Genomic DNA, 24,181 nt, shown 5'->3' with positions numbered 1-24,181 from the left:
TCCAATAGAAAAGATTACATTTTCCAGAACAAGAAGGAAGTTAATGGGAAAACATCATGTTGGTGTTTTTTGCATCCAGTTTATGGATTCCTGTTAAGAACTTCTCTATACAATGTCAGTTACAAGAGACTTAATAAATACTGATATCTAAACCATTCATTATAACTGATGGCTACAATTATGTTTGATAGTATTGTTCATGTGCGAATACTATGATTATACATAAGACTTCTAAATGTGTCCTAAATCATACACAAGATTATAATAAATTCTTTTGTTACTGATGCCTGCATAAACTGACCAGCTTCTGACATAAAATGAATCTGACTTTTTTATTAAATGTAGATTAGCTCATTTCAATCTATAGTATGTTCCAAAAATTAATTGATTCCATCATCCTGCATATACTATCTGTTGTATATTGAGATGATGTTATATGGCTTTTTGTGGGTTTTTTGGGCTATGTGGCCATGTTCTAGATGATTTTCTTCCTGATGTTTCGCCAGCATCTGTGGCTGGCATCTTCAGAGAGGACATGGCCACATAGCCAAAAAAACCCACAAAAAACCATGGATGCTGGCCATGAAAGCCTTCGACTTCACATGATGTTATATGTTCACCATGAGAATGGGAACAGGACTATGTGTTTCAAAATATTACTCTTTATCCATTATGACACTTTTTGTAGTGTGGGGACTTCTGGAAATACTCAAAGCAAATGAAAGCAACCTTTCAGACAAATCAAAAGTAGTCCATTAGTAATGTATTATGTTTTTACATATAACATGAAACAATGTATTATTTGTTTGTAAAAATATCTTTGTAATTGTTGTTCTGAAAAACTATTTCAATCCTATTACAGACATACGTTGTACTCTTCTCTAGGACAAAAGTGAGTCTAGAAAGTCTGTTAAGAGATTCCACTGAAAACTGTTATAAAGAATACAGTACCTAGTAATAAATAATATTGTCAAATAGCGGTATTCTGTAGACAGCATTTCACAAATGTTTTTGGATACCAATCAACTGAATAAGTCAGAGTCTTTAAAAACTGAAGTGTGATTCTCTAACTACTAGGAACATGGCTGCCAAGCAAAAATATGCTGCAGAAAATGCTTGACGAAACACTGTCTTTTCAACGCATTTCTTCTGCCTAAATTGTAAGGATCATATACTCTGAATGGCACAAGTCTTTAGAGTTAATCCCCTAGCAACCATGGTTTCCTTGGCGAATGCCAAAGCTCCAGGACCATGGTGTTGAACCTGTAGTGTGAGTGGTCTCTCTGGCACACAACACCATCTCTAATGGCACATGGCCGAGGATGAAACTCTAGCACAGTAGAGAGGGAGGCCCGAGAACACAGCTCCTTTTTATGTGTATGTGTGGAAGCGGTGAGCTCTGGGTAATGTAGTCAGTGGTAGCATTCCCATTTTGCAATCCTCTCTGGGTAATGTATTCAGTGGAGAACGCATTGCGAAACGGGAGGGAGGATAGCTACCACTGACTACATTACCCAGAGAGCACTCTCTCTGCTTCAGAATGAAAGAGATTTTGATGTTGGAGATTATAGCAAGCAGTGTCTTGGATTTTATCTGCCACAAGAAAATCAAGTCTCAGGTATACAGTAACTATTTTCTGTATTATCCTCCAAATGCACACACTATCTGCAACATCTTCCAAAAAACAGAGCCTTTTCAAGTGAATGACTGAATTTACTGCCTTCCCCATTTACTAGAGGGCCAATTTAGCTGAACTGGATCCAAAACCAGGTTTTCATTGTTTCAGAGATGGCACAGACAATATAGCTCATGTATCTTGTTTTGCCTCTGCTACAGGGAACTATGAAAAAACTGATCTTAATTCCATGGCGTTTATTTTGTCTTTATGGTGGGATACAGACCGCCGCCTTGAGGCCGTCTCCCGCCGGCGCCATTTGCTCAGCGCGGGAGCCGCAGCAGCCAAACCGCGCGGCTCCCGTGCGGAGCAAAAAAGAAGCTCCATTTCGGAGCTTCTTTTTGCAGTGCCTCTATGACGTCGCGAGGCACCGCTGGCGCATTCGCGACGTCATAGCCGCCGCGACACATCTGGACGCTATGCGTCTAGTACGTAAAGATGGCGGCGCCCATGTGGAAGGGGCGCCGCCATCTTGTATGTATTGTATACGTACTAGGGTTAGGGGGGTGCGGAAGCACCGCCCTTTCCTAACCCTAGTACGTATACAATACGTACTATATGGCGGTTTGTATCCCGCCATAGTATCTTTTTTTCTCATGTAACAGGGCAAATGGGCAACAGCAACTTCTGGAAAAAACACTGGTGTCACCTATTAAATTAAGCTCTAATGTGTTGCCTTGATTTCTAAGGGCCTCAACCGACAGGCCAAAATAAAGCTGCTTCAGGTCACTCTGGACGTATGCTGTTTAAATGATACACATCTTAGGAGGCCAAAAGCTGCACCAAAACTGCACTCCAGTCCTTAGGGCATACTTTCAAAGTGACCCAAAGCAGCTTTATTTTGGCCTGTCTGTTTAAGCCTTACCTTTTCTTTATATGTTTTAGTATGATAATTCTATATTCAGCTATGCTTACATTTGGTATAAATATAAAGTGATGTAATTTTCTCCTTTTCTGACTTTTGGTTTGAGTTTTATTTTAACTTTGTTCTGCGATTTTATACAGTGTATTATTTGCAAAATCATTGTGTCTGATGCAAATAAAAAGATTTGCATTTTTGTAAATGTATAGTACAACCGCCCCCTGCCCCCGCCCAATCCGTGCTCGCAATGATCTAACAAGCTGGACTCATGTATGCTGTAGTGGGCCCTTATCATCCAGTTGATGGCCCCCAGCTGGGATCGTAAACTGGTCAGCAATCAGGCTGCCTATGACTGGATCCAAGTCTGAAGTTATGTCAAAACCTACATAGACAGTTATAACCTCTTTCAACTCAAGACTAGTCTATGTGATTACTGCTCTCTGCTCAGTCAGCCAGGGATTGCATGCACAATGTAGAATTTCAGTACCTCCGAATATACTATTCAGCTTCACATCTCTGTCAAAATACAATATTTTAGTAAAGGAACACAGAAGATGCATTAACAATGGAGTTTTCCATACAGCTTTAGTATTTTTTAAAATGTGCAATGTTACCTGTGACAAAGTTTAAAGGTAATCTTCTAGGTGAAACCGCTCTTGGATGTTGCTTGCTTATTTCTTCATATATGTCTAGCCTTTCTTCTAAGGAGTCTATGGATGAATAATAATTATAAGATGCAGTCTTCGTATAAAGTAGGAAGTGTGATAAACAAATGTGATAAATACAGACAACAATATGGAAAACTTCTCTAGATGGGATTTTATCTGTCTCTTTCTCACAGCGTGAACCTTATCATGTACAGTATCTCAAATGGCAGTCTGTACAAGGTACAGGCAAAAGGAAAGAGTCCACCCCAGGAGCACCTAAATGAAGCACCAAGCCTTTCTACTCTGCCCACCATGGCTCCAGTTCTGATCTTTTTTGGATGCCTGTGTTGGAAAAACAGAAACAGTTATACTTGCCAGAACTTTGTCAGTTCTTTGGCATTGTTTTCTTAGCTTCATCCTATATACCCTTTGTTAAGTGCCTCTAAGTTTTACCCTCGACTTATCCATGGTCAGTTCAAAATCCGTAATTTTGGTACCAAACCTGCCCTCAAAGTATACATGAGCTCGACTTATAGTCAAGTATATACGGTAGGCTAGGTCTTTCTTGCACTAACTATGGTAGTTGTTCAACTACTGCTTGTGCAACTACAAACAATATAGTCTGCTCTCTTTTTAATATGTAATTCTTTAAAAGTAAACTTAAAACAAAAACAATCCAGGCATAATGTTCTCTTTCATACACTGGAACTAATCTTGATGTTATCTTCAAGAACAACAAAAACTGAAATAGTTTAAAAGCTGTAAATTTTTATTTTAGTGAGGGCAATGGTTCTTAAGCTATCTAATGTGGGAGACTCTCCTCCGCATGTGGCCAGTACCAACATCAGATATGTGTCCATTGACTACAACTGTTTCTTTCCTGGAAACTTTCTGTGGACCAGAAGCCAATAGCTCATTCTCTGGCATTATTAGTCCATCGACCAAGACTTTCAGTAGCACTGATTTAGGGAAGGAGTATTTAACTTTATTTTAGAATCTTTCCTATCAAACAAACCTCAATAACTAACCAATGTTTAAGATCTATGGTTTTAAATTTTAAGGTGAAGAACATTGGACATTATGTTGAATTATGAAATCCAAATAAATTTTCTTTCCCACCAATGAAAGTTACAAATTCTAAACTTACAGTTCAACAAACAAACAAGTGCAGATTAATAATTGCACCACTTACGTGGCTGCAGAGCTTTTTCAAGGCCTTCATAGTAATGCCAGTTTTCTGCATTTCGATCAATAAGTTCTTTATATACTTCAGAAGCTTCTTTGAGTCTTCCCAACTTCAACAACATTTCTCCTAAAGCAAGAATTAGAATAATATACCAACCGTAGTTACAAGAAAAAGCCTATCGCTGTATGTTCAACTATTAGATTTTGGAAGGTGAAAAAGATCAGTTCTTATGTATGACCACTACGTAGAAGCTGTCAGGAATGCTATGTGCTAGTAACTATATGTAACAACTGTTAAAATATAAAATACGTTTCCACATCAGCTTCCATCAGAAATAATTAATGCTGATATACAGGCAGTATAGGTCATGGGGTGATCAGTGTAACCCATACACTTTACATGTGTCCTGTCCTGTGGGACACAAGATGGAAGCATGTGGCTTCATGTGAGATCTATAGCATACTCATTGACTTTAAATTTGCTGGTAGATCTCAAAGTAGTTTGTACCAGTAAACAACATCAATGTATTTGATGAACTGGCTGTTCTTTAGCATGTAACTTTTCACTATCTTGAACAACTTCAATATACTATATGAACTCTTTATTGTTTTACTGAAAAGTGGAGAAAATGCACCCCACTCCAACATAGTTTCCAAAAATTGACCCCCAAATGACTCCAATCATCCTTTAAGGGAAGTGTGCCATGTTTTTAGGCCTCCCTGACTTCTGGGTCACTTTTTGATGTTAAAAATAGGGCTTTCATATCTTAAAATGATAGAATGGCAGTAATAAGCCATCATGGCAATGTTTAGGATTCAAATGTGAATATAACATTTCAGTTTAGAATAGCAAATCAGCAATATGAAAATTCATTAAAGATAATCTGCCTTCTCTCTTACAAATACAGTGGGCCCTTCCCTTACGCGGGGGATCTGTTCTGGACCCTCCCGCAGAAGGAAAATCCCACGCATAATGAAGCCCCATTAAAAATAATGGGGCTCATACCCACAGTGTGGCATGCACGCCACGAGTGCACACCCCATTACTTCTTTCGGGGGCAAGCCATGGCTTTTTTCAGCGTGGCTTTTAGCATATACTGAAAGCCACGTATATCACGCCCATGTATGACGTGGGCGCACTGTAGTAACATTTGAACTGTAGAACTTTATGGTTCTTTCTCGTTGCCAGGTTCGCTTCAAGTACAGAAAACAGGACCAAGAAAGACATGCACATGATGTTTAACTTGTGCTATACCCAACTCACTTCACTATATAACTTTTGAAACTTTTAAAGATTTTTTTGTGTGACCTTCAAAACAAAGAAGCTCTGTATCTGAGACGTTCTACCCTTTAAATCAGGTTTTCACTGTGTATCTGTGCCATGATATGGCTAGGACATACTGTATATACTCATGTATAAGTCTTGAAATTTTTAGTCAAAAAATTGATCCCCAAAACTGGAGTCGACTTATCCACTGATCAATGTTAGTACTGTACTTTAACTCTTATTTTAAAAAAGGAACCATGCACTAGTGAAAGGCAAATCTGTCCTGGAAGCACTGCCCCTCCTTTATTCTCTCATCCATCCAGCTTTTAGGATAAGTACAAACAGTGATGCCTTCTGAAATTTTGTTAAGTTCTTTGTCATTGTTTTCCTTTGCTTCATCCTTTTGATCCTTTGCCCCTAAATTTTACCCTCAACTTATCCACAGGTCATAGCAAAATCCATAATTTTGGCCCCAAAATTTGCTCTCAGCTTATACATGAGGTCAACTTATCGTTGCATATATACGGTACTTCACAATCAAAATTACTTACATATATTTACTGTGGTACAAAAACATATTATAAAGTCTTTCAGTAATGGGGGAGGTTGAAGCTTTTCTTTGGGTCCTTAGCCATTTGTTTATTTACGGTAGTTGTATAACCAGTTATGTCCTATCCTTCTGACACATGACTTAGTTAAAGAACAACAATTAAAACTAATCAAAAAGTACAATAAACTTCTGAAACAACCACATACTAATTAATAAAGACAGATGGATCAGATAAAACAATTAAATGAAACTTTAGGGGAAAAAATATATCCATCTTATAAAATATACTTCTCTGTTAAAAAAGATACCCTCCCATACAGCTTGAAGAGGGTGCCAATCTACTCTCCTGAGATAAGAAATTCCTCACCACAGAGAAGGGCTTTGCTCTTGTCTCCATTAACCATATCTCCATTATAGTGGAGACATACAAAAGGGCCATTCCATCACATCTTGGGGTGTGGGCAGACAGATACAGGAAAAGTCAATCCCTAAGATATCCTGGACCTAAATCCATTTAGGACTTTAAATGTCATCATTGGTACTTTGAATTATGCTTGGAAACAAACTGGGGGCTGGTTTTGACCTCTGGTTTATGCAACTGTTAAGACAGTAAGGCTCTTGTCTCCTGATTTTTATGCTTCATATGGGACAACAGTTTTATTTTATGCACTTTATATATAATAATCCTCTACCAGCCATTTTGACACAATAGCCAATTGATAAAGATCAGACTTACACTGTCAATTTAAAACAGAAAGAGTACTGAAGAAGAAACAAAGGTGTATAGATTAACTTAAATATGGCGTAGCTAAGAGCTAGGAGGCACACATCAAACTTTACTTGAGCAAAGAAGTCTTTAAGTGGCCTTAAACAATCCATTATTCCTTCAGACTCACCCCAATATTTGAAAATGGGAACAACAGCACCAGACTGAGGTTAGGATTTCTGAAACAGCATAGCCAGTATATATGTAGCCATAATGGATTTGGTCTGTAAGACTACACATCTTCTAAGAACAAAACGTTTAAGCCAACTATGGTGGCTTTCTGCTCACCTGTTAACACAATAGCAGGGGAACATCACCTGAATCAATAGCTCACTGCAGTGATGGGATGCCATATCAAGGCAAGATAAAACTGTGATGGGTATAACAGGATACATTTTAATCTGGATCACATTTACTCTTTAAGCTGTTTTTAAACAAATGTTCATTCATTTAATATGAATTTGCATTACACCCACAAATTATATTGCAAATGATGGGAAAAGGACAAACTTAGGCTAACATTAATTTCAAGGGTGTACTCTATATACTAAGAAGCATTGGGTATAAAATAATGATTTAAGCATGGCAAAAGAAACAAATTACCTTTAATTTCATCTATCATGAGTTTATCACATATTTGTCTCTCGTACATTTCTACATGTTCCAAAGATTCTTGAAACAGATCTGCCTCTCTCATCACTTGATTCTGGTACAGTATTAACTCACTATATTCATAGTCAATTTTATTAGGAGGAATCTGGAAAATAACAGAATAATTAACATTTCAAATATTGAGAAAAGCCATAACTACAGAGTAACTAGAGAGACTATGGGCCTGTACAGACAGGCCAAAATAAAAGCTGCTTCGGGTCACTTTGGAAGTGTGCTGTTTAAATGATACATGCATCCTAGGCCAGAAACCATGCCAAAGCCATGCTCTAGTCCTAAGGACTGGAGCGCAGTTTTGGCACAGCTTCTGGCCTACTTAAGATGCGTGTGTCATTTAAACAGGATATCTCCAAAATGACCCAAAGCAGCTATATTTTGGCCTGTCTGTACAGGCCCAATAGATACTTTAATTTAAAGCTTGAATATAAAAACAGTCATTTAGCCAAGATACTTGCTTTGAAAAACAGCAGTAACTTTTTTCAGTTACCGTATACACTCGTGTATAAGTCGACCTCATGTATAAGTTGAGGTCAACTTTTGGGAATAGAAATGGGGATTTTTATATGACCCGTGGATAAATTGAGGGTCAGACTTAAGGGGGGCAGCCCAGATGAGGAGAGGCTCTGGGACCATCAGCATCTCTCTAGCCAGCCTCCCTTCTCAGGAGGAGGGAGGCCGGCTGGAGAGAAGGCTGCGAGGGGCGTACGCGTGCCCTTCCCAGCTTTCTCTCTAGCGGGCTTCCCTTCTCAGGAGGAGGGAGGCCGGCTGGAGAGAAGGCTGCGAGGGACGTACACGTGCCCTTCCCGGCCTTCTCTCTAGCTGGCTTCCCTTCTCAGGAGGACTATAGATATGCATTGCCATAGAAACCTTATTTTCATCTGTATGAATGTTTTGAAAATTATTTGTAATCATGGGCATTTAATACACCACGGTCTTTGATACAAAGTTAGGTTAATCTTTTCACTAAAATGAAAGATATTAACCGACCTAACTCTGGATGCGTGGAATTTGATATTGGCTGCATAATCAATATTGTAGGATCAATAAAAAAAACATACCATGGAATATATTAGAGTCTTCATTTATGGATTAATTGTCAATTTTTGAGATCTTTCTGATTTATTCTTTTGGACATTTTGTATGTGTTGTCAAAACTGTTTTGTCATTTCAATTACATGTGAGACAAGAGTGTCATTAAAAGGCTGCAATCAACCATTTTTCTTTGGCTTATATATAAGGAATTTATATTTGCTATTGTCAACAGTATGCCTGTTTTTTTTCCATTTGGAGGGGGGGATGGTCCCCCATCTGACCATCCTGAAAGTTACAGCTTTCATTTTTAACTTCTAAGCTCCAGTGAGTATAAAAAACCAAAGCAACTGCCTTGAATATTTTTTCTTTTTCTATCTATGACTATACAACAGTGTTAGTTTGCAATCAAAGTATATTTTCTAGGATGAAGGCCTGCTAAATTCTGCGGGCCTTATTTCAAACAAACATAAATAGGATTGCCCTGTAAATTATGCAAAATGTAAAAATGAATACAAAGCTACCCCATGAGAATAACTATACAATTTTCAAAACACAAAAGAATGAACTTGCTCCCCCTTACCTGTTGAGTTTTTCTAAATTCTTCCAGCAGTTTTAAGGCCATATCATAATCTTTCAACAAATGATATGCAATTGCATATCCAATCCATGAAGCTCTCTGAGTTGGCCGCAGCTGGAGTAACTGATATCTGGTCTCCTTTAAAGAAATAATATAACAAAAGCATCAAACATTACCAGAAAAGCAAAACCAAGTCAGAAAAGTTCAACTGGGCTTCCTGAAAGACCACCTGCAGCAGAACACCTGACCTTATCCATGTTTACTAGCAAGAAAATTTGATTTGCTACTACAACTGCCCAAACAGCACAAATATTAATCAGCAGACCCAGGAATTAAAACAGCTCCCTATTTTTAGTCAGGATTACTGTGCTACACATTATTCTTTTATTCCCTATAATTCTGCATAAATCTGTTGTAATTTTTCAATGGAGTGGTAATATTATTAGTTGCCCTGAACATACTAGTTTTAAAACTTTATTAGGCTATGAGGATTATAAGATAATGCTGACATGTCCATTTACCCATCCAATCATAAGAACTCAAGTCTACATCTCAGATCCTGTACAAATTCACTATTGCTCTACCACTTGAAGTTCCACACATAAACTAAAGTAGCTTTAATTTCTTTTTTCTTTTCTGTTGTTATTAAAAGAAGTTACTTACTCTGTATCCTTCTAGGTCCCTCATTTGGATCTGTAATAGTGAGAGATCTCTCAGGATTTGTAGATTGTCTTTATCTAATTTGAGAGCATTTCGATAACACTTTATAGCTTCATCATATTTTTTATCAGAGCGTTGCAAGAGTCCATAAACATGCCAACCTAACAGAGTTAAGGAAATAAACCATATCCACTGTTTTCTGACATATGTAGCACTGAAAAGATTAATCAGTATAATTTATCCATCATGGCTTGAGGGAATGAACAGATGAATAAATAAATACTTCCTCTGTTATCATGTTAGTCATGAGAGTGATCCAAAGCACCCTTTTACTACAAGATTGTATTTAATGGGACTTGAACATCTACAGATTTTGGTGTCCACTGAGGGTTCTGGAACCAAACCCCAGTGGACACCAAGGACCCACTGTAATATATTCAGTGTTAACAGCTCTAAATATTTATATTTCATCCTAAAAGCCTACAACCACAAATGTATGCCTGTTATGGAAAACAAGTATTTGTTGCAACTGCTTTGTAGCAAATCATATGCAAACAACACGCAAGACATTCCTACCCCGATTCATGGCCAGTTTTTTTTTTGGGGGGGGGGGGGGGGAACGGGTTTTTTACAAATATTTTCAAACCGTGAATGACTTAATCCACAGATGCAGAATACAGTATCTAATTTGGAGGGCCAACTGTATGTTAATGTATGTGTCTTTAAATGACTGTCTTTGCCACAGTACAGCTAAATGGAGCTAGATACTGTATATACTTATGTATAAGTCAAGAAATATTGATTTAAAAATTGAACCAAAAATGTGAGTCAACTTATCCAAGTATCAATGTAAGTACTGTTCTTAAACTCTAATTTAAAAAAGAAACCATCCCCTGGTGAAAGGCAAGTGTATAACCTGTCCTGGAAGCACTGACCTCCCTCTGCTCTCTCATCCCTTTAGCCTTTAGCGTGAACACAAACAGTTATGCCTTCTGGAATATTGTAGCTCATTCAGCATTGTTTTCCTTTGCTTCATCTGTAAGATGAATTGCCCCTAAGTTTTCTCCTTGACATATCCACAGGCCATATCAAAATCCATTATTTTTGGACAAAACCTGCCCTCGCCTTATATACATGAATATAAAAAAACAGTCAGCTAACGTTAAATCTGAAAGTCTTACCAGACATTACAGATATTAATATCTCTAAAATTGGTATATGGTTAATATTGGAAAAATAACATGATTCCAGGAAATAGGTGTATTATGCCTTGGTTAGGAAAATTAATGGATTTGGCGAAATTAGATAATCGACTAATTTTGGTGCAAAACAGACAGCCCCTTTGCGGCAGTTTAGAAGTGTGTCATTTAGACGACACATGCCCCCAATCTGGCAGGAAGCCGCCATGAAACCACTCACAGTGGGCAGCTTAGTGGTGTTCTGGCGGCAAGATGTTTATACAATGCACGCCGCCAGAGCACCACAAAGCTGCAGCACTGGAAAAGCCAGCTTTTTGCTGGCTCAAAAACAAGCGACTTTCTGCCGCCTCTTTTTGGGCCAGCAAAAATCCAGATTGGGGCTGTGGCGTGTGGTTGCCGTAGTCTTGATCTTGTGATCAAACTCTTGCATGCTTTCTAATGCTTTTATATTGTTTTCAATCTGTTAATATGACAATACTGTGTTTTAAAATTGTATTGTTTTTAGCTTATTTTTCGTGAGCCGTCATGTGTCCTAATCCACGAGAAAGGTGGCATATAAATAAATGAAATACAATATATAAAATTCTCACTGTCTCTGGGTCACATCCTCCCCCATTACTCCTCTTCCAGTGGATTTTTATCAGTTTCTCTGTGTTGTATGTGCAAGAGAGTTTCACTACTTGGTTTACATTCACACTCTCATAGTAAATGCACCAAGACTGGATCTGCACTGCAGAAACAATCCTGTCTAACATCACTTTAACTGCCATGGCTCAATGCTATGACATTCTGATAATTGTAGTTTATTGTGGCACCAGAGCTCTCTTGACAGTGAAGACTAAATGTCTCACAAACCTTCAATTCCCAGAATTCCATAGCATTGAGCTATGGCAGTTATAGTGGGGTCAAATTGCATGACATTAAACTGCAGTGTGGGTGAATACAGTGAACCTTTAGTATCCACTGGGGTTTGGTTCTATAAGTTAGATATTTTGGAATTTTTTCAATCTGTGGGTAGTTGAATATGTGGATAAAGAATCCATGGATACAGAAAGCTGAATGTATTTCAAACGTAGGTTCTTCTGACCATAGTAAATAGTTACCCTCTTTCTAACCATAACTTCATGGTGAAGGAAAAGACAAGTCTAGAATGACTGAACACTAGTGAATGCCACCATAAATCCTTTATCAATTTCTTTGGCCTGTTACAGACAGGCCAAAATAAAGCTGCTTCAAGTCACTTTGGAGGTATGGTATTTTAATGATGCATAAGTCCTAAGAGTCCAAAAGCCACACTAAAGCTGCACTCCAGTCCTTAGGACTGGAGCGTGGCTTTGGTGTGGCTTTTGGACTCTTAGAACGCATGCATCATTGAAATACCATACCTCCAAAATGACTCGAAGCAGCTTTATTTTACCTCCAAATGTTATAAAACATTTTTATAAAACAAAATTGCTGAGTTTCTTTCTTTCAGGCATAATCACTTCTTTATGAGTCCCAGTGTGATTGGTTATGTTTCTGTTTCAATTACGTCTACACTGACAGAAAATATTCTGCAAACCTACAGGAATGACCTATATGTAATCACACTTTAATCATCCAGTTTACATTATATTTTAGTAGAATATACTTCAGTAATCAACAACCTATCAACCAGCCATTACTTCATTTGTTTTATTTTAAATACAACAATTCATTTTTAAAAATCAAATGTAGTGTAGTGCATTCTACTACATGAAGTATTCACATAATTAAATATATTTCCGTTTCTGAGAAGGTGTTTGCTTAAAATGATCAGCAAAACAAGTCTGCAGGTAGATACCGTACCTACTGCCTATTCAGATATCTAGTTTTACAGCTAGAACTATAATGTCCTGCATTTTAGAATTCACTCGTCTTGTTAGATTACGTGCAACTACCTTACACTTTTAAATGTTATACAGTGAAGATCCACTTGTACACTGAGAACAATTTTTAATCTTTAAAGCAATATTTAAGTATTACAAAAAATGAATTTGGTACTATTTGAAAGGATACACACATGACTTTTGACATCATTACGTAGCCCTTTACGAACAAATTCATATGCTTCTTCTTTTTTTCCTAAACAATTTAAGGTCAGTCCTTTCATAGCCAATGTCTCTGTAAGAAAAAAATAATAATTTATACACAAACCATTTATGTGTCAATAATAAGGAAATGCTTAATACTGGTTTCATTGCTTCATAATAGTTGCATTGCTCTAACCAAAGCAGCCGAGGGGGGCAGGGTTTCCAATGTACACAAGTATTTTCATCCTCCCACCCACTTCATGCTGCAGATGATGTATATTTTTAATGCTATAAAAAAGTGAAAAAATGTTATTTATGGATGCTGGATCAGATCAAAGCACTATCAAGTCAAACATTCTGGTCACACAATGGCCTATTGGTTGCCTATGAAAAGTCCATCAGCAAGAAATGAGTGCAACTGCACCCTCTTTGTGCTTCCCAGCAACTGATATACAAAGAGGTACTGTCTATGATACTGGAGATGATATGTAGCCAATCTAATTAGTAGCCACGAGATCCCATTACTGTATAAAAGAATTATAGAATCATAGAGTTGGAAAAGACACCAAGGGCCATCCAGTCCAACCCCATTCTGCCATGCAGAAACTCACAATCAAAGCATCACTGACAGATGCTTTGTTTAAAGACTTTGTTTAATGACCTCCAAAGGAGAAGACTCTACCACTCTCTGAAGGAGTGTGTTCCACTGTTGAACAACTCTTACTGTTTAGGTAGAATCTCTTTTCCTGTATTTTGAATCCATTGTTCTGTGTCCTTGTCTCTGGAGCAGCAGAAAACAAGATTGCTCCATTGTCAATGTGTCGCCCCTTCAAATACAGAGCTATCATATCACCTCTTCTCTAGGCTCAACATACTCAGCTCCTTAATTCTCTCCTCATAAGGCATGGTTTCCAGATCCTTTGCAATTTTGGTCTGTGACCCATTATACATCACTTTAAATATATTTATTATTAATCTTGTTTGCAATTTTATTGCCCATTCTCCCATTATGTAGAGATGCCTTTTGGAGCACTCTACAATCCATTTTTGTTGTCATCATCCTAAATAATAATAATAATAATAATAATAATAATAATAATAATTTGTTTTATTTATATACCGCTATTCCAAAGATCATAGCGGTGAACAGCAAGTAAGCTAATTAGCAAGTAAGCTAATTTGCCCCCAACAGTCTGGGTACTCATTTTAGCTCCCTCCTCGGAAGGATGCAAGCCTGAGTCGAGCTTGGGCCCTTTTGATGGTCTTGAACTCGCAACCTTGTGGTTTCGAGTGAATGGCTGCAGTACAGGCATTTAACCACTGCGCCACCAGGGCTCCAAATAAGTCAGCATCATCAATAAGCAAGGCCAGTTCACTAGTAATACCTACTACCAGACTGTTTTGTTGGTCTGTGCCTTCAAGTCATTTCCAGTTTATGGTGATCCTAAGGCTAACCTATCATGTTGTCTATAAATGTGTTAAAAACGCTAGACACAGTACAGATCCCAGAGACACGCTGTGGTTCTTCACTCCACTGGGAGCATGCACAACTTACTCCTCCTCTCTGCTTCCTGTTCCTCAACTACTTTCAATTTATAAGAGGATTTCTCCTCTTGTTCTATGATTCCTAGGTCCACTCATGAGTCTTTAGTGTGAGATTTGATCAAAACAATTAGAAGCCCAAGTAGACTGTGTCTAAGATTAAAAACTACCACAAAATGGAGTGAGGGTTTTGTTTGTGGTTTTTTGAATGGAAGAGCATTCCAACAAACAAGTAGAAAGGAACAATCGTGTCAAAAATATACAAATGCATAGGCACAAAAATCTCTGCAAGAAAAAAAAAACATACCAATGATCAGATGAATATTTATTTAGGTTTTAGCTCAGTTCAAAGTGAAATAGTCCATCCCACCAAATCATTCTGCTGTATATGTACATCAAGCCAGGGCTGAGTATTTTAAGGTTTAATTCAACAGGGTCATCTTATTTAAATCAGTACTACAAAAGCTAATTTTGTAGTACTAGTCCATGATTCAAAATGATTTAAAACAAACATTAAAGTTTGAATGCCCAGTTCATTAAAAAAGTGAAGAAATTAAAAAAAAATGTGCTTACCTCCATGTTCAGCAAATTTTGGATTAGAGAGGATCATCTTACAGAATTTGAGTCCATTTTTGTATTGTTTCTGTTCATAACATTTCTAGGAAAAATAACAAGTTTGCATTATGTATTTGCATCCAATGACATGTCAAAACTGATTAGTAAGTAAGGTAACTCTTAGGGCCAAACTATAAAATAAATTGGAAGGAAGCCTTGGGAGAGAAAAACACACCAAGAGGAGGAAAGTTGGGAGTATGGACATGGGGTACTTAACCTTTCTGTGCGCGTTATTTTGTTTGCTAAGTACTGTCATCCAACTGCTTTTTGCCCGAATGCACATTTATACTGAGGTGGAGACAGATGAATGCTTCTATCCAAAGACATCTTGCCTGTTATCTTGACAATTTATCTTCTTGGACCATTCTGTAAGAAACCATTTTAACCTGGGAGTACCAAAGAAGAACTGAGAAACACAGCCTATTCTGTCACCTTAGCTAAGAACAATCACAATTTGTCTTCTCTTCCAGAAACAGCTTTTAATTGTCTTGTTTTAAATGATAAATGATTTAATACATTAGTCTTTCAAATTGTTACTGTTATTGTGTGCTGCCCTGAGATCTTCAGATATAGGATGGAATAAAATTATTTTTAATTAATACGTAAACAACATGATTTGCTAAGCATGGTAGCTAATGGCTTATGGTCCAGTTCACAAACCAAGAGTGGCCCATAGATCACCACACTGAGTAACACTGATCTAGAAAACCTTGAGTGATTTATTAATGAAATTGTAAAATGGTAACTCAGGGGCTATGCAGACTGGCCCCTTTTCAGCCAGATCAGGGCCATGGCAAACGCACACCACAGCCCTGATCTGACCTTTCCAGGGTGCAAAAAGGAGCCGCAAAAAGCAGTTGCGTTTTGTGCCCTGGAAAGGGTGCAATAGCCACTGCCATACAGCGCTTCTTCGGCGCTGCATCATCTGGACGCAGTGTTGGAGAAGTACCATGACATTGCACGCCATGTAGTGCATGGCAACATGGCGCCCTGGAGGTGTGGATCATGTGGATGTGATGCCCCGCCTCCACCCCCCAGCCAGCAGTTCAGGCCAATCTGTACAGGGCCTCAGAAACCTATTTTTCTCCCTGTCTGAAAATAATGAATGTAAAAATCACCAAAATTAGTTTGATATTGGAGAACTTAAAATTATTATTATAGTCATGATTCATTTAATCAAGCAGAGATGATTACAGGTATGTTCATAGATTATAGATAGTATACATGATACTGTACTCCTGTCAATAAAAATGGTTTCAGAGACTCTGTTTTCAGGAAAAGAAATATGCCTTATAAAAGCCAACAACAATAAAACTGTTAAGGATACAAAATGAAAAATTTAAAATGCTGAATATGAAAAAGGTATTTCTAACTGTGGTTAAGAAAAATTCTAATCAAAATATAACTATCATAACTGGAAGAAGGGGTTTCTTGTAGAACTACCTGAAACTGTCTGCAAGATACTGATTCTCCAGCCTACTCCCATACTCTGTTCCTATCTGTAATGCATGTTGTCATCCCTATCATTGGCAAATAACCATATTCACAGAAATACACAAACTTGCATGCATACATATATAATGATAATACTGGGCATGCGTTTCAATCTTGGTTGGCATAGGATTGAGGATCACAATGTCTCAGGTCTCTTAAAGGCTGGTATAGGTTGAGTCTCCCTTTCTCAAAATGCTTGGGACTAGAAATGTTTCAGATTTCCAAGTTTTTCAGATTTCGGAATATTTGCATAATGAGATATCTTGGCAATGGGATCCATATCTAAACATGAATTTCATTTATATTTCATATATACCTTATACACATAGCCTGAGCATAATTATATACATAAGATTTTTAATATTTTGTGTATGAAACAAAGTTTCTGTAAATGGAACTATCAGAAAGCAAAGATGTCACTATCTCAGCCATCCATGTGGACAATTTTGGATTTTGGGATGTTTTCCTTATTGGAATTTAAAAGCATATATATTTTCAATCCAGGATGGTTGAATGAGAATCGCTAGGGCTGAATGTATATTTATTTAACCTACATGCCTATTAGTGGCTTAAATACTCTAAAAGCACAAGATCCTGCCTGATCTTAGAAGTTAAGGTGAGCCAGCTCTGATTAATACTTGGATGGGAAACCACCAATGAATATCAGGTACTGTAGGCTATATTTCAGGGGAAGAACCTAGCAAAACTACCTCTAAGTATTCCTTGCATAAGAAAATCCTATGAAATTCATGGGGTCGCCATAAGGTGACAGGCAACTTGAAGGCACATACATACACACACAGACATATGCACACACAGAGAGAGATATGATGGCAACCAAAATAAAGACACCAGAGTTTACAATATTGAAATATTATAGATCCTTTTATTATATTGTAATGAACAAAGTAATCTTATGTGAAGTCGAAGGCTTCATGGCCAGCAGCCATAGTTTTTTGTGGATTTTTAGGGTTATGAACATGGCCACATAGCCCGAAAAACCCACAAAAACCTAAAGTAATCTTACAATACCATGATCTGTGTCGTCATCAGTAGCTAGTCCTTTGTTAACAGCTTAGCCATAGGTGACTTACACAAGCGAATGTGTCCTTCTCTTGTTTTTATATAACTGAAAAGTTGGTCAAAGTCATTTCTGTATTTCATTGTGAAACCAACTCTGTATGATTTTTGCCATCTAAGCACAATCAGAGTACATTTTTAGATTAGAGTTGTAGAACTGTTAACAGCTACACGTTCCTGTTATGGATATGACTAAACTGACAGTAACAGCAGCAGAAACTATTTCAACATCTTGAATGGGAGGAAAAAGGTTTACCATTAGTAACCTCTATTGTGACCAACATATTTGTTTCCATTCTGTCTCTATTTATATAGTAAACAAACATTGCTTCTACTCTTTCTTGCTTACAATGTGATTATGGTATACTTCTTAGCAAGTCACTCTAACGCTCTCTGCTCTCCATACTAAAAATAAAATACTAATTTTAGAACAGCCAAGTGTTTGATTTTCTAGAAGGCAGAAAGTTCACAGCGACAGTTGCTACTTTTGCCATGTTCCTTACCTAACATTGTGACATGTTCAGACAAAAGTGTCATATATCATTAGTTTCAATATCCATAATTACGAACATTATAGTAATAACTTCTATTTCATTATAAAAATGCATGAGCATTCCTCATAAATTAGTAACCATACATGGATTATTTTCTCATTTGTCTCCACTACTGTCAAGCTGAGTAGATATGGATCTTCTTTTCTGCAATTTCTTCTTATGAATATTTCTTCTTTTTATTTTTCCAGATGTGAGGTGAACTTTAAAGGATTGTACTCATAACATCACCCCAAAATGGATATCTTGAGCCTGAAGTAGGCCTGACAAGTGCCATTTTAATCTTCTTTTGAAAACCTCTAGTACAGTAGTAAGAGCCAAATTCAAGAAAGGGCCACAACCTTCTCACTATATGGCAAGATAGGCAGTGCCTCTGCTTCCTTTCATGGAGGTATGTCAATGTCCTGGGTTGACACAAGGCAGGATTTGTGATAAGGGTCACAAGCAACAGAATAGTCTTTTTACTACTGACACAAGTGCACAACTCTGAATCAGAGGCATTTATAGGAATTAAGCCTCACAATATCAGTTGCTCTAGCATAGAACAACAAGAGAAACACACACACTCCCAAGAGACCACAGCTCTGCTACACAATGTATTTCATAGCCACTTGGCTAGACATAGTCACAAAATTTCAGGATAAAACAAATCTGGCTGCATTCCCAGCAGCAAGAACGTTCAGGACATTACTTACTATATTAAACATCCGCTGGGAATGTCATACTTTGATGATCAGAAAGTCTGTATCATTGATACTGCACAAAAGCATATAAAAGTGAAAAACCCTGCTGATCAAGTTTACTTTTACATATCTAGCACGCGTATTTACATAGGTGGTTTATACTGCTCCAATAATAATTAGTTTTAGTTTAAGGCAATTAATGACTTCCCTCAGTTTCTCTTCTACTGTTACAATTTCATGACCCAGAAGACTGTAGTTAAAAGCTGCGCTGGAAGAATTTTTATTCTAAATTGTCTACAAATATTTCAAACAAACTTCAAATTGCGACTGTCTGAAGTAGAAGATTCAGAAAAATATTTTTATAGTTGTCAAAATCAAATTTGCAGGTCGTAGTAAATATGACAACTATCAGATTCAAGTCGATAGAACGTTTGGCTTGTATCTGAGGAAAGTACAACTCTTTCAGCCTTACTTCTTCTCCTTTACAATAGGAATCTTGCTAAGGGGAACTCCATTAACTGCAAAGCACCTTGCATACCATAAGGGCAAAACATGACCCAGTATTAGATTTTTCCACAAAGTCCTCTAATTTGAGAAAAGAATTGCTTCATATCCATAGGGGTTCTGTTCTGGGACCCTCCCCCCAATACACACGGAGATAAAAAAAAAAAAACCACAGGACATCAAGTCCCACAGTTTCCAATAGTGGCACGCACGCAAGCATCCACTCTGCCATGCGCTTACCCTTAGCAGGAATGTTACTTGCCGTGCACAGATGCTTAAATCCACAGGTGGAAAGCCTGCAGTTGGGGAGGGCAGACTATAAATTAGCATCATTATGAACAGTTATTAATCCTGAAGTCTCACTAGAAGTGAAGACTAAACCAAGTCTGTCATATCGTGGATATATCATGACATGATATGCATCCACGAAAAAGATAATGTTTGGTAAAATGGAAGGTAGTAGAGAAAGAGGGAGATTGAACTAAAAGTGGCCTATTCAATCTAGGAAGCCATGGCCTAGTTTGCAAGAACTGCACAAGGCAGTTGCTCACTGTCAACTTGACAGCACATAACAACAACAAATCTCATCACTAAGAATGTTTTACAAGTGCATTAATACTGTGACTTACTCAAATGGCTTCACAAATATTCTCACATGAATACTTACAACAGTTTGGTAAGGCGTGAGTGGGCAAAGCATGGTTTGCAGAAGCAGTTGGATTGCTAGTTCTGACCGCCCTAACCAGCACACCCAATGGACAATCTCTGCTAAGGTATGACGGCATGATCCCCACATATTTAACAAACTGAGTAAAAGCTAGACAATAGAATGCATTTCTGAATCTTTTATTTTATTCTGTCGCATGGAGGCTGCAATTATAATTCATAATATCCATATAGTCCACACTATACACTTTTATTACAGTCCTGTATAGACTAACACAAGGGCAATGGTAAATTGATCTTTTTCAATATGCTGTTTTTAGTGAATTAGTTTGGAATAAAAGTGTTGTTGTCACTTTTTTAAAAAAATGTGATGCTGTGAGATAGTGCCTCACCAATTCCCCTGCGCACATTTGAAACAAGCTCTAAAACCAATTTCAGGGGGTGCAGAAAGATTCAGGGGGAGTTGGAAGAAGTGCTGGCCCTGCATTTAATCCTATGCATGATTAATTGGAATCTCCATCAGGTTCAAATGAGCTTGCTTCTGGGTAGTGACTTCAACCTGGAATGGGAAGAGAGTGGAGAGCTATAGGACAATAATTCCTAAATTATTGTTGAACTCAGTTGAAACCCTGGTCCCTGCTGATCTTGGGGAGGAAAAGACCACTCATACATATCAATTCTACCTGCTGATATGACCTCTTGTTTAAATACATTCGTCCCACAGTATTTGCTCTGGACCCCCTTCCAGCGGATACCAAAATTTGTGAATACTCAAATCTCATTTTCCCCAATGGCAGCCCACCACTGGGGACAATGGGACTCCTCCCTCCCTTTCCTTCCATACCTCCTTCTTCCCCCCAGCACCAGGACCGCCGGGGCCTGTAATCCACATCGGCCACATGGGGATTTGCTTTCCCATCAGCATTTGGGGCTTGATGTGCACAGTGCACACGCCCTGCCCCTGTCCGCTGCAGCCAATGGGTACATGATACATCAAATGGCTGTGGTAGAAGGAATGGGATGTGCACATGCCGGGCCCTGAGTAAAGAGAACATTCTGAACCTTGTAGAGAACACTAAGAAGAAGACTAAGAATGGAAAGGGCAGTTATGAAAGAACTGGACAAGATACTGAAGAGCAAAGGCACACAACTGAGCAATGAAGTCGGCCATTGTATTCCCAATTACAATGTACGAATGTGAGAGCTGGACAGTGAAAGAAGCAGACAGAAAGAAAATCAACTCATTTGAAATGTGGTGCTGGAGAAGAGTACTTAGGATTCCATGGACAGCCAAGCAGACAAACAGATAGGTTCTTCAACAGATCAGACTAGGGCTCTCCTTGGAAGCAAAGTTGATCAAGTTGATTCTACTGATTCTACACACTAACATGACTATACCTTTAAATGATCAAGGTTAAACTGTTGTACTCTGGCCACATAATGGCCCGTTACACATGGGCTAAAAGGTACGTGCGGAGCACGTACTAGGCTTAAGGCGTGGCGGTGCTTTCGCACTGCCCTAACCCTAGTGCGCGCTGTGCGCACACAAAATGGCGGCAGCTGTTCCGCACGGCCCTCACCATCGATACGTCACGACCGCGCCGCCTCCAAACGAGGCGGCGCAGTTGTGACGTATTGGGGTCGCGGCAGGTCGCCTAGGGAGCTCCTTCCTGGTTTGGTCCACTGGGCACACAGCCTTCAGATGGCTGTGCCAGGCGGACCAAAGGAGAAAGGGGCCAAACGGCCCCTTTCTCCTTCTCCCCGCCACCGCGGGGTGTCCTTGGGGCTTGAAGCCCCAAGGACACCCCTTTCCAGGCTGCGGGGAAGGGGCCTTTTGCCGCTTCCCCGCAGCCCGGAAAGTGGCGGATCGGGGCCTCAGCAGCTGCCGCTCTGGCCACTGAGGCCCCGATCCGGCGGGGAAAGGTGCGCCTACAGGCCGCCCCAAAGGGGCAGTCTGTAACGCGCCAATGAAAAGGCACAGATCACTAGAAAAAACAATAATGCTAGGAAAGGGAGAGAGGTAGAAGAAAGAGAAGAAGGCTACAGACTAGATGGATAGACTCAATCTGAGGGGTTACGGGCAAGGGCTTGAAGGACCTGGGCAAAGCAGTGAAGGATAGGGATTCTTGGAGATGTCTCATGCATAGGGTTAACATGAGTCACAGTTGATGTGAGGGCAGCTAACAACAACAACAACAAGAGACTACATGAAGACTGCTTCCAAAATGTTTCTAGAGATGCCTTTTTCTTTCACCAGCTTCTATTTTTCTTATAATTTCCCTTTTTGGTGGCTAAACATACAGATCTATGTTTTTTTAACCATGTTGGAGTTCCTGATGAGGCAGGCTAATCTGGTCTTTCCTTTTCTCTACGTTCTGTTGTCCAGGCATAGTCAGTAAGTGATTCTGGAGGCAGATGCCATTTAACCTCCCTGTTGTAGGCAGGCACACAGCTAATGTAGAATTGTCAGGAACAGAATATCCTTCTTTCTCACCACAAGCATCTTTTGCACTATTTACTGCTGCAGCCTGATACTGAGAGTATGGTTCCCCAGCCCTCCATCGGCATTCCAACATCAATGCTGCTAAAACAAACTTCCCACTAAATAGAGGAAGAGGAAAGGGAGGAGCTGGGAAGGATTAAAAAAACTTTGTAAGAAGGAGCTTTTTTACTAGAGGCTTTTAAAAGAGTTATATCTGCTGGAAAAAAACCACTGGGTGACATATAAAGATATAACTAAAATACAAAAAGGGGAGAGGGTGATGAAAACCCAGGACGAATTGATTAAGGAGGGATATTCATGCAATTGGTTTACCTATCGACAACTTAGAGAGAGATTTAATTTAGACAGTAAAATATATGGAATCGGTCCGGCGGAAATAGAACTAGAAAAAATATTAAAAGACCCCACAAAACAAATATCTAAAGTACATAATTTAATTAGAAAACTTGAATTAGAGCAAGAAACTGTGAAGGAATTTATGATTAAGTGGGCACAAGATTTGGGGGAACAAATTCACCTGGAAGATTGGGAAAAAATTTGGAAGATAAAAATTAAATATACTCCAAGTGTACTGCTAAAAGAGAATGTATATAAGACATTATATAGGTGGTATTTAACGCCATTTAAGATTTCAAAGATATTCAAAAATAATAAAAACAAATGTTGGAAATGCAAAAGAAACGTAGGCACATATCTGCACTGTTGGTGGAGTGGTAGTAAATCGAAAAAATATTGGAAACAAATACACAAAGAAATTGAAAAAATAATAAAGTTCAAAGAAAAAGCCACACCCAGGCTGTATCTCTTAAATATAACAGGCACCCAAGAGTTGAATAAGGAAAAAGATAAGCTACTTTTCTTCTTGATCACGGCCGCCAGAGTCTCCTATGCAAAACTCTGGAGACTCGAGGAAACTCCGAATATAGAGGATTGGAGATTGAAGGTAGTGGAATACTTCGAAATGGACAAACTGACCACTCTACTTGGAAAAGGAACGCTGGATAACTTTGATAAAACGTGGAACCCATGGAAGGAATATTTGAAAAAGGAAAAGGGAGATATTACACAGTTGGGGTTTGATGAATAAGAGAAAGAGAAAGCAGAGGAAAGAGTTTCTGTGATAGTACCAATATAAAGGATTTGAATTAGGAAATGGAGTAGCTCTTATAATAGTTAATAAGGATTCGATGGAAACGGTAATACTTGTAATCAAAAAGAGTTAGTGATAAGAAATTATAAGTTAAGGGAGGATACTGGCAGTTAGCCTTAGGAAGGGATAGATTATGTGTTACATATAGGATTAAATGAAAATGGTTAAGATGAAGAGGAGGATATGGGAAAAAAATTGTTTTTAATTGTTTGGTAAACTTTGTAGGAAAAGTGTATAAGTTCGATGTGAATAT

General features: G+C 38.4%; 1 protein-coding gene across 2 annotated transcripts in view; it reads right to left on the bottom strand.

The window, feature by feature from the left end:
• The window catches only part of NAA16 (N-alpha-acetyltransferase 16, NatA auxiliary subunit), a 41,543-nt gene extending 22,399 nt beyond the window's left edge, over positions 1–19,144 (bottom strand). For both annotated transcript variants that reach the window (XM_042458184.1, XM_042458185.1), the window contains exons 1-8: positions 19,118–19,144; positions 15,256–15,340; positions 13,127–13,231; positions 9,894–10,051; positions 9,234–9,368; positions 7,556–7,709; positions 4,377–4,496; positions 3,152–3,247 (exon numbers count right to left, since the gene is read on the bottom strand). In XM_042458184.1, the coding sequence (XP_042314118.1) occupies positions 3,152–3,247; positions 4,377–4,496; positions 7,556–7,709; positions 9,234–9,368; positions 9,894–10,051; positions 13,127–13,231; positions 15,256–15,340; positions 19,118–19,129 (865 nt within the window). In that variant the 5' untranslated portion in view covers positions 19,130–19,144. The remainder of the gene's footprint in view (positions 1–3,151; positions 3,248–4,376; positions 4,497–7,555; positions 7,710–9,233; positions 9,369–9,893; positions 10,052–13,126; positions 13,232–15,255; positions 15,341–19,117) is intronic.
• Positions 19,145–24,181: the final 5,037 nt, after the last annotated feature.

The sequence above is a fragment of the Sceloporus undulatus genome, chromosome 3 (genome assembly GCF_019175285.1).
Source record: "Sceloporus undulatus isolate JIND9_A2432 ecotype Alabama chromosome 3, SceUnd_v1.1, whole genome shotgun sequence".
Taxonomy (NCBI): domain Eukaryota; kingdom Metazoa; phylum Chordata; class Lepidosauria; order Squamata; family Phrynosomatidae; genus Sceloporus; species Sceloporus undulatus.
This window is presented reverse-complemented; position numbering and strand designations above follow the sequence as displayed.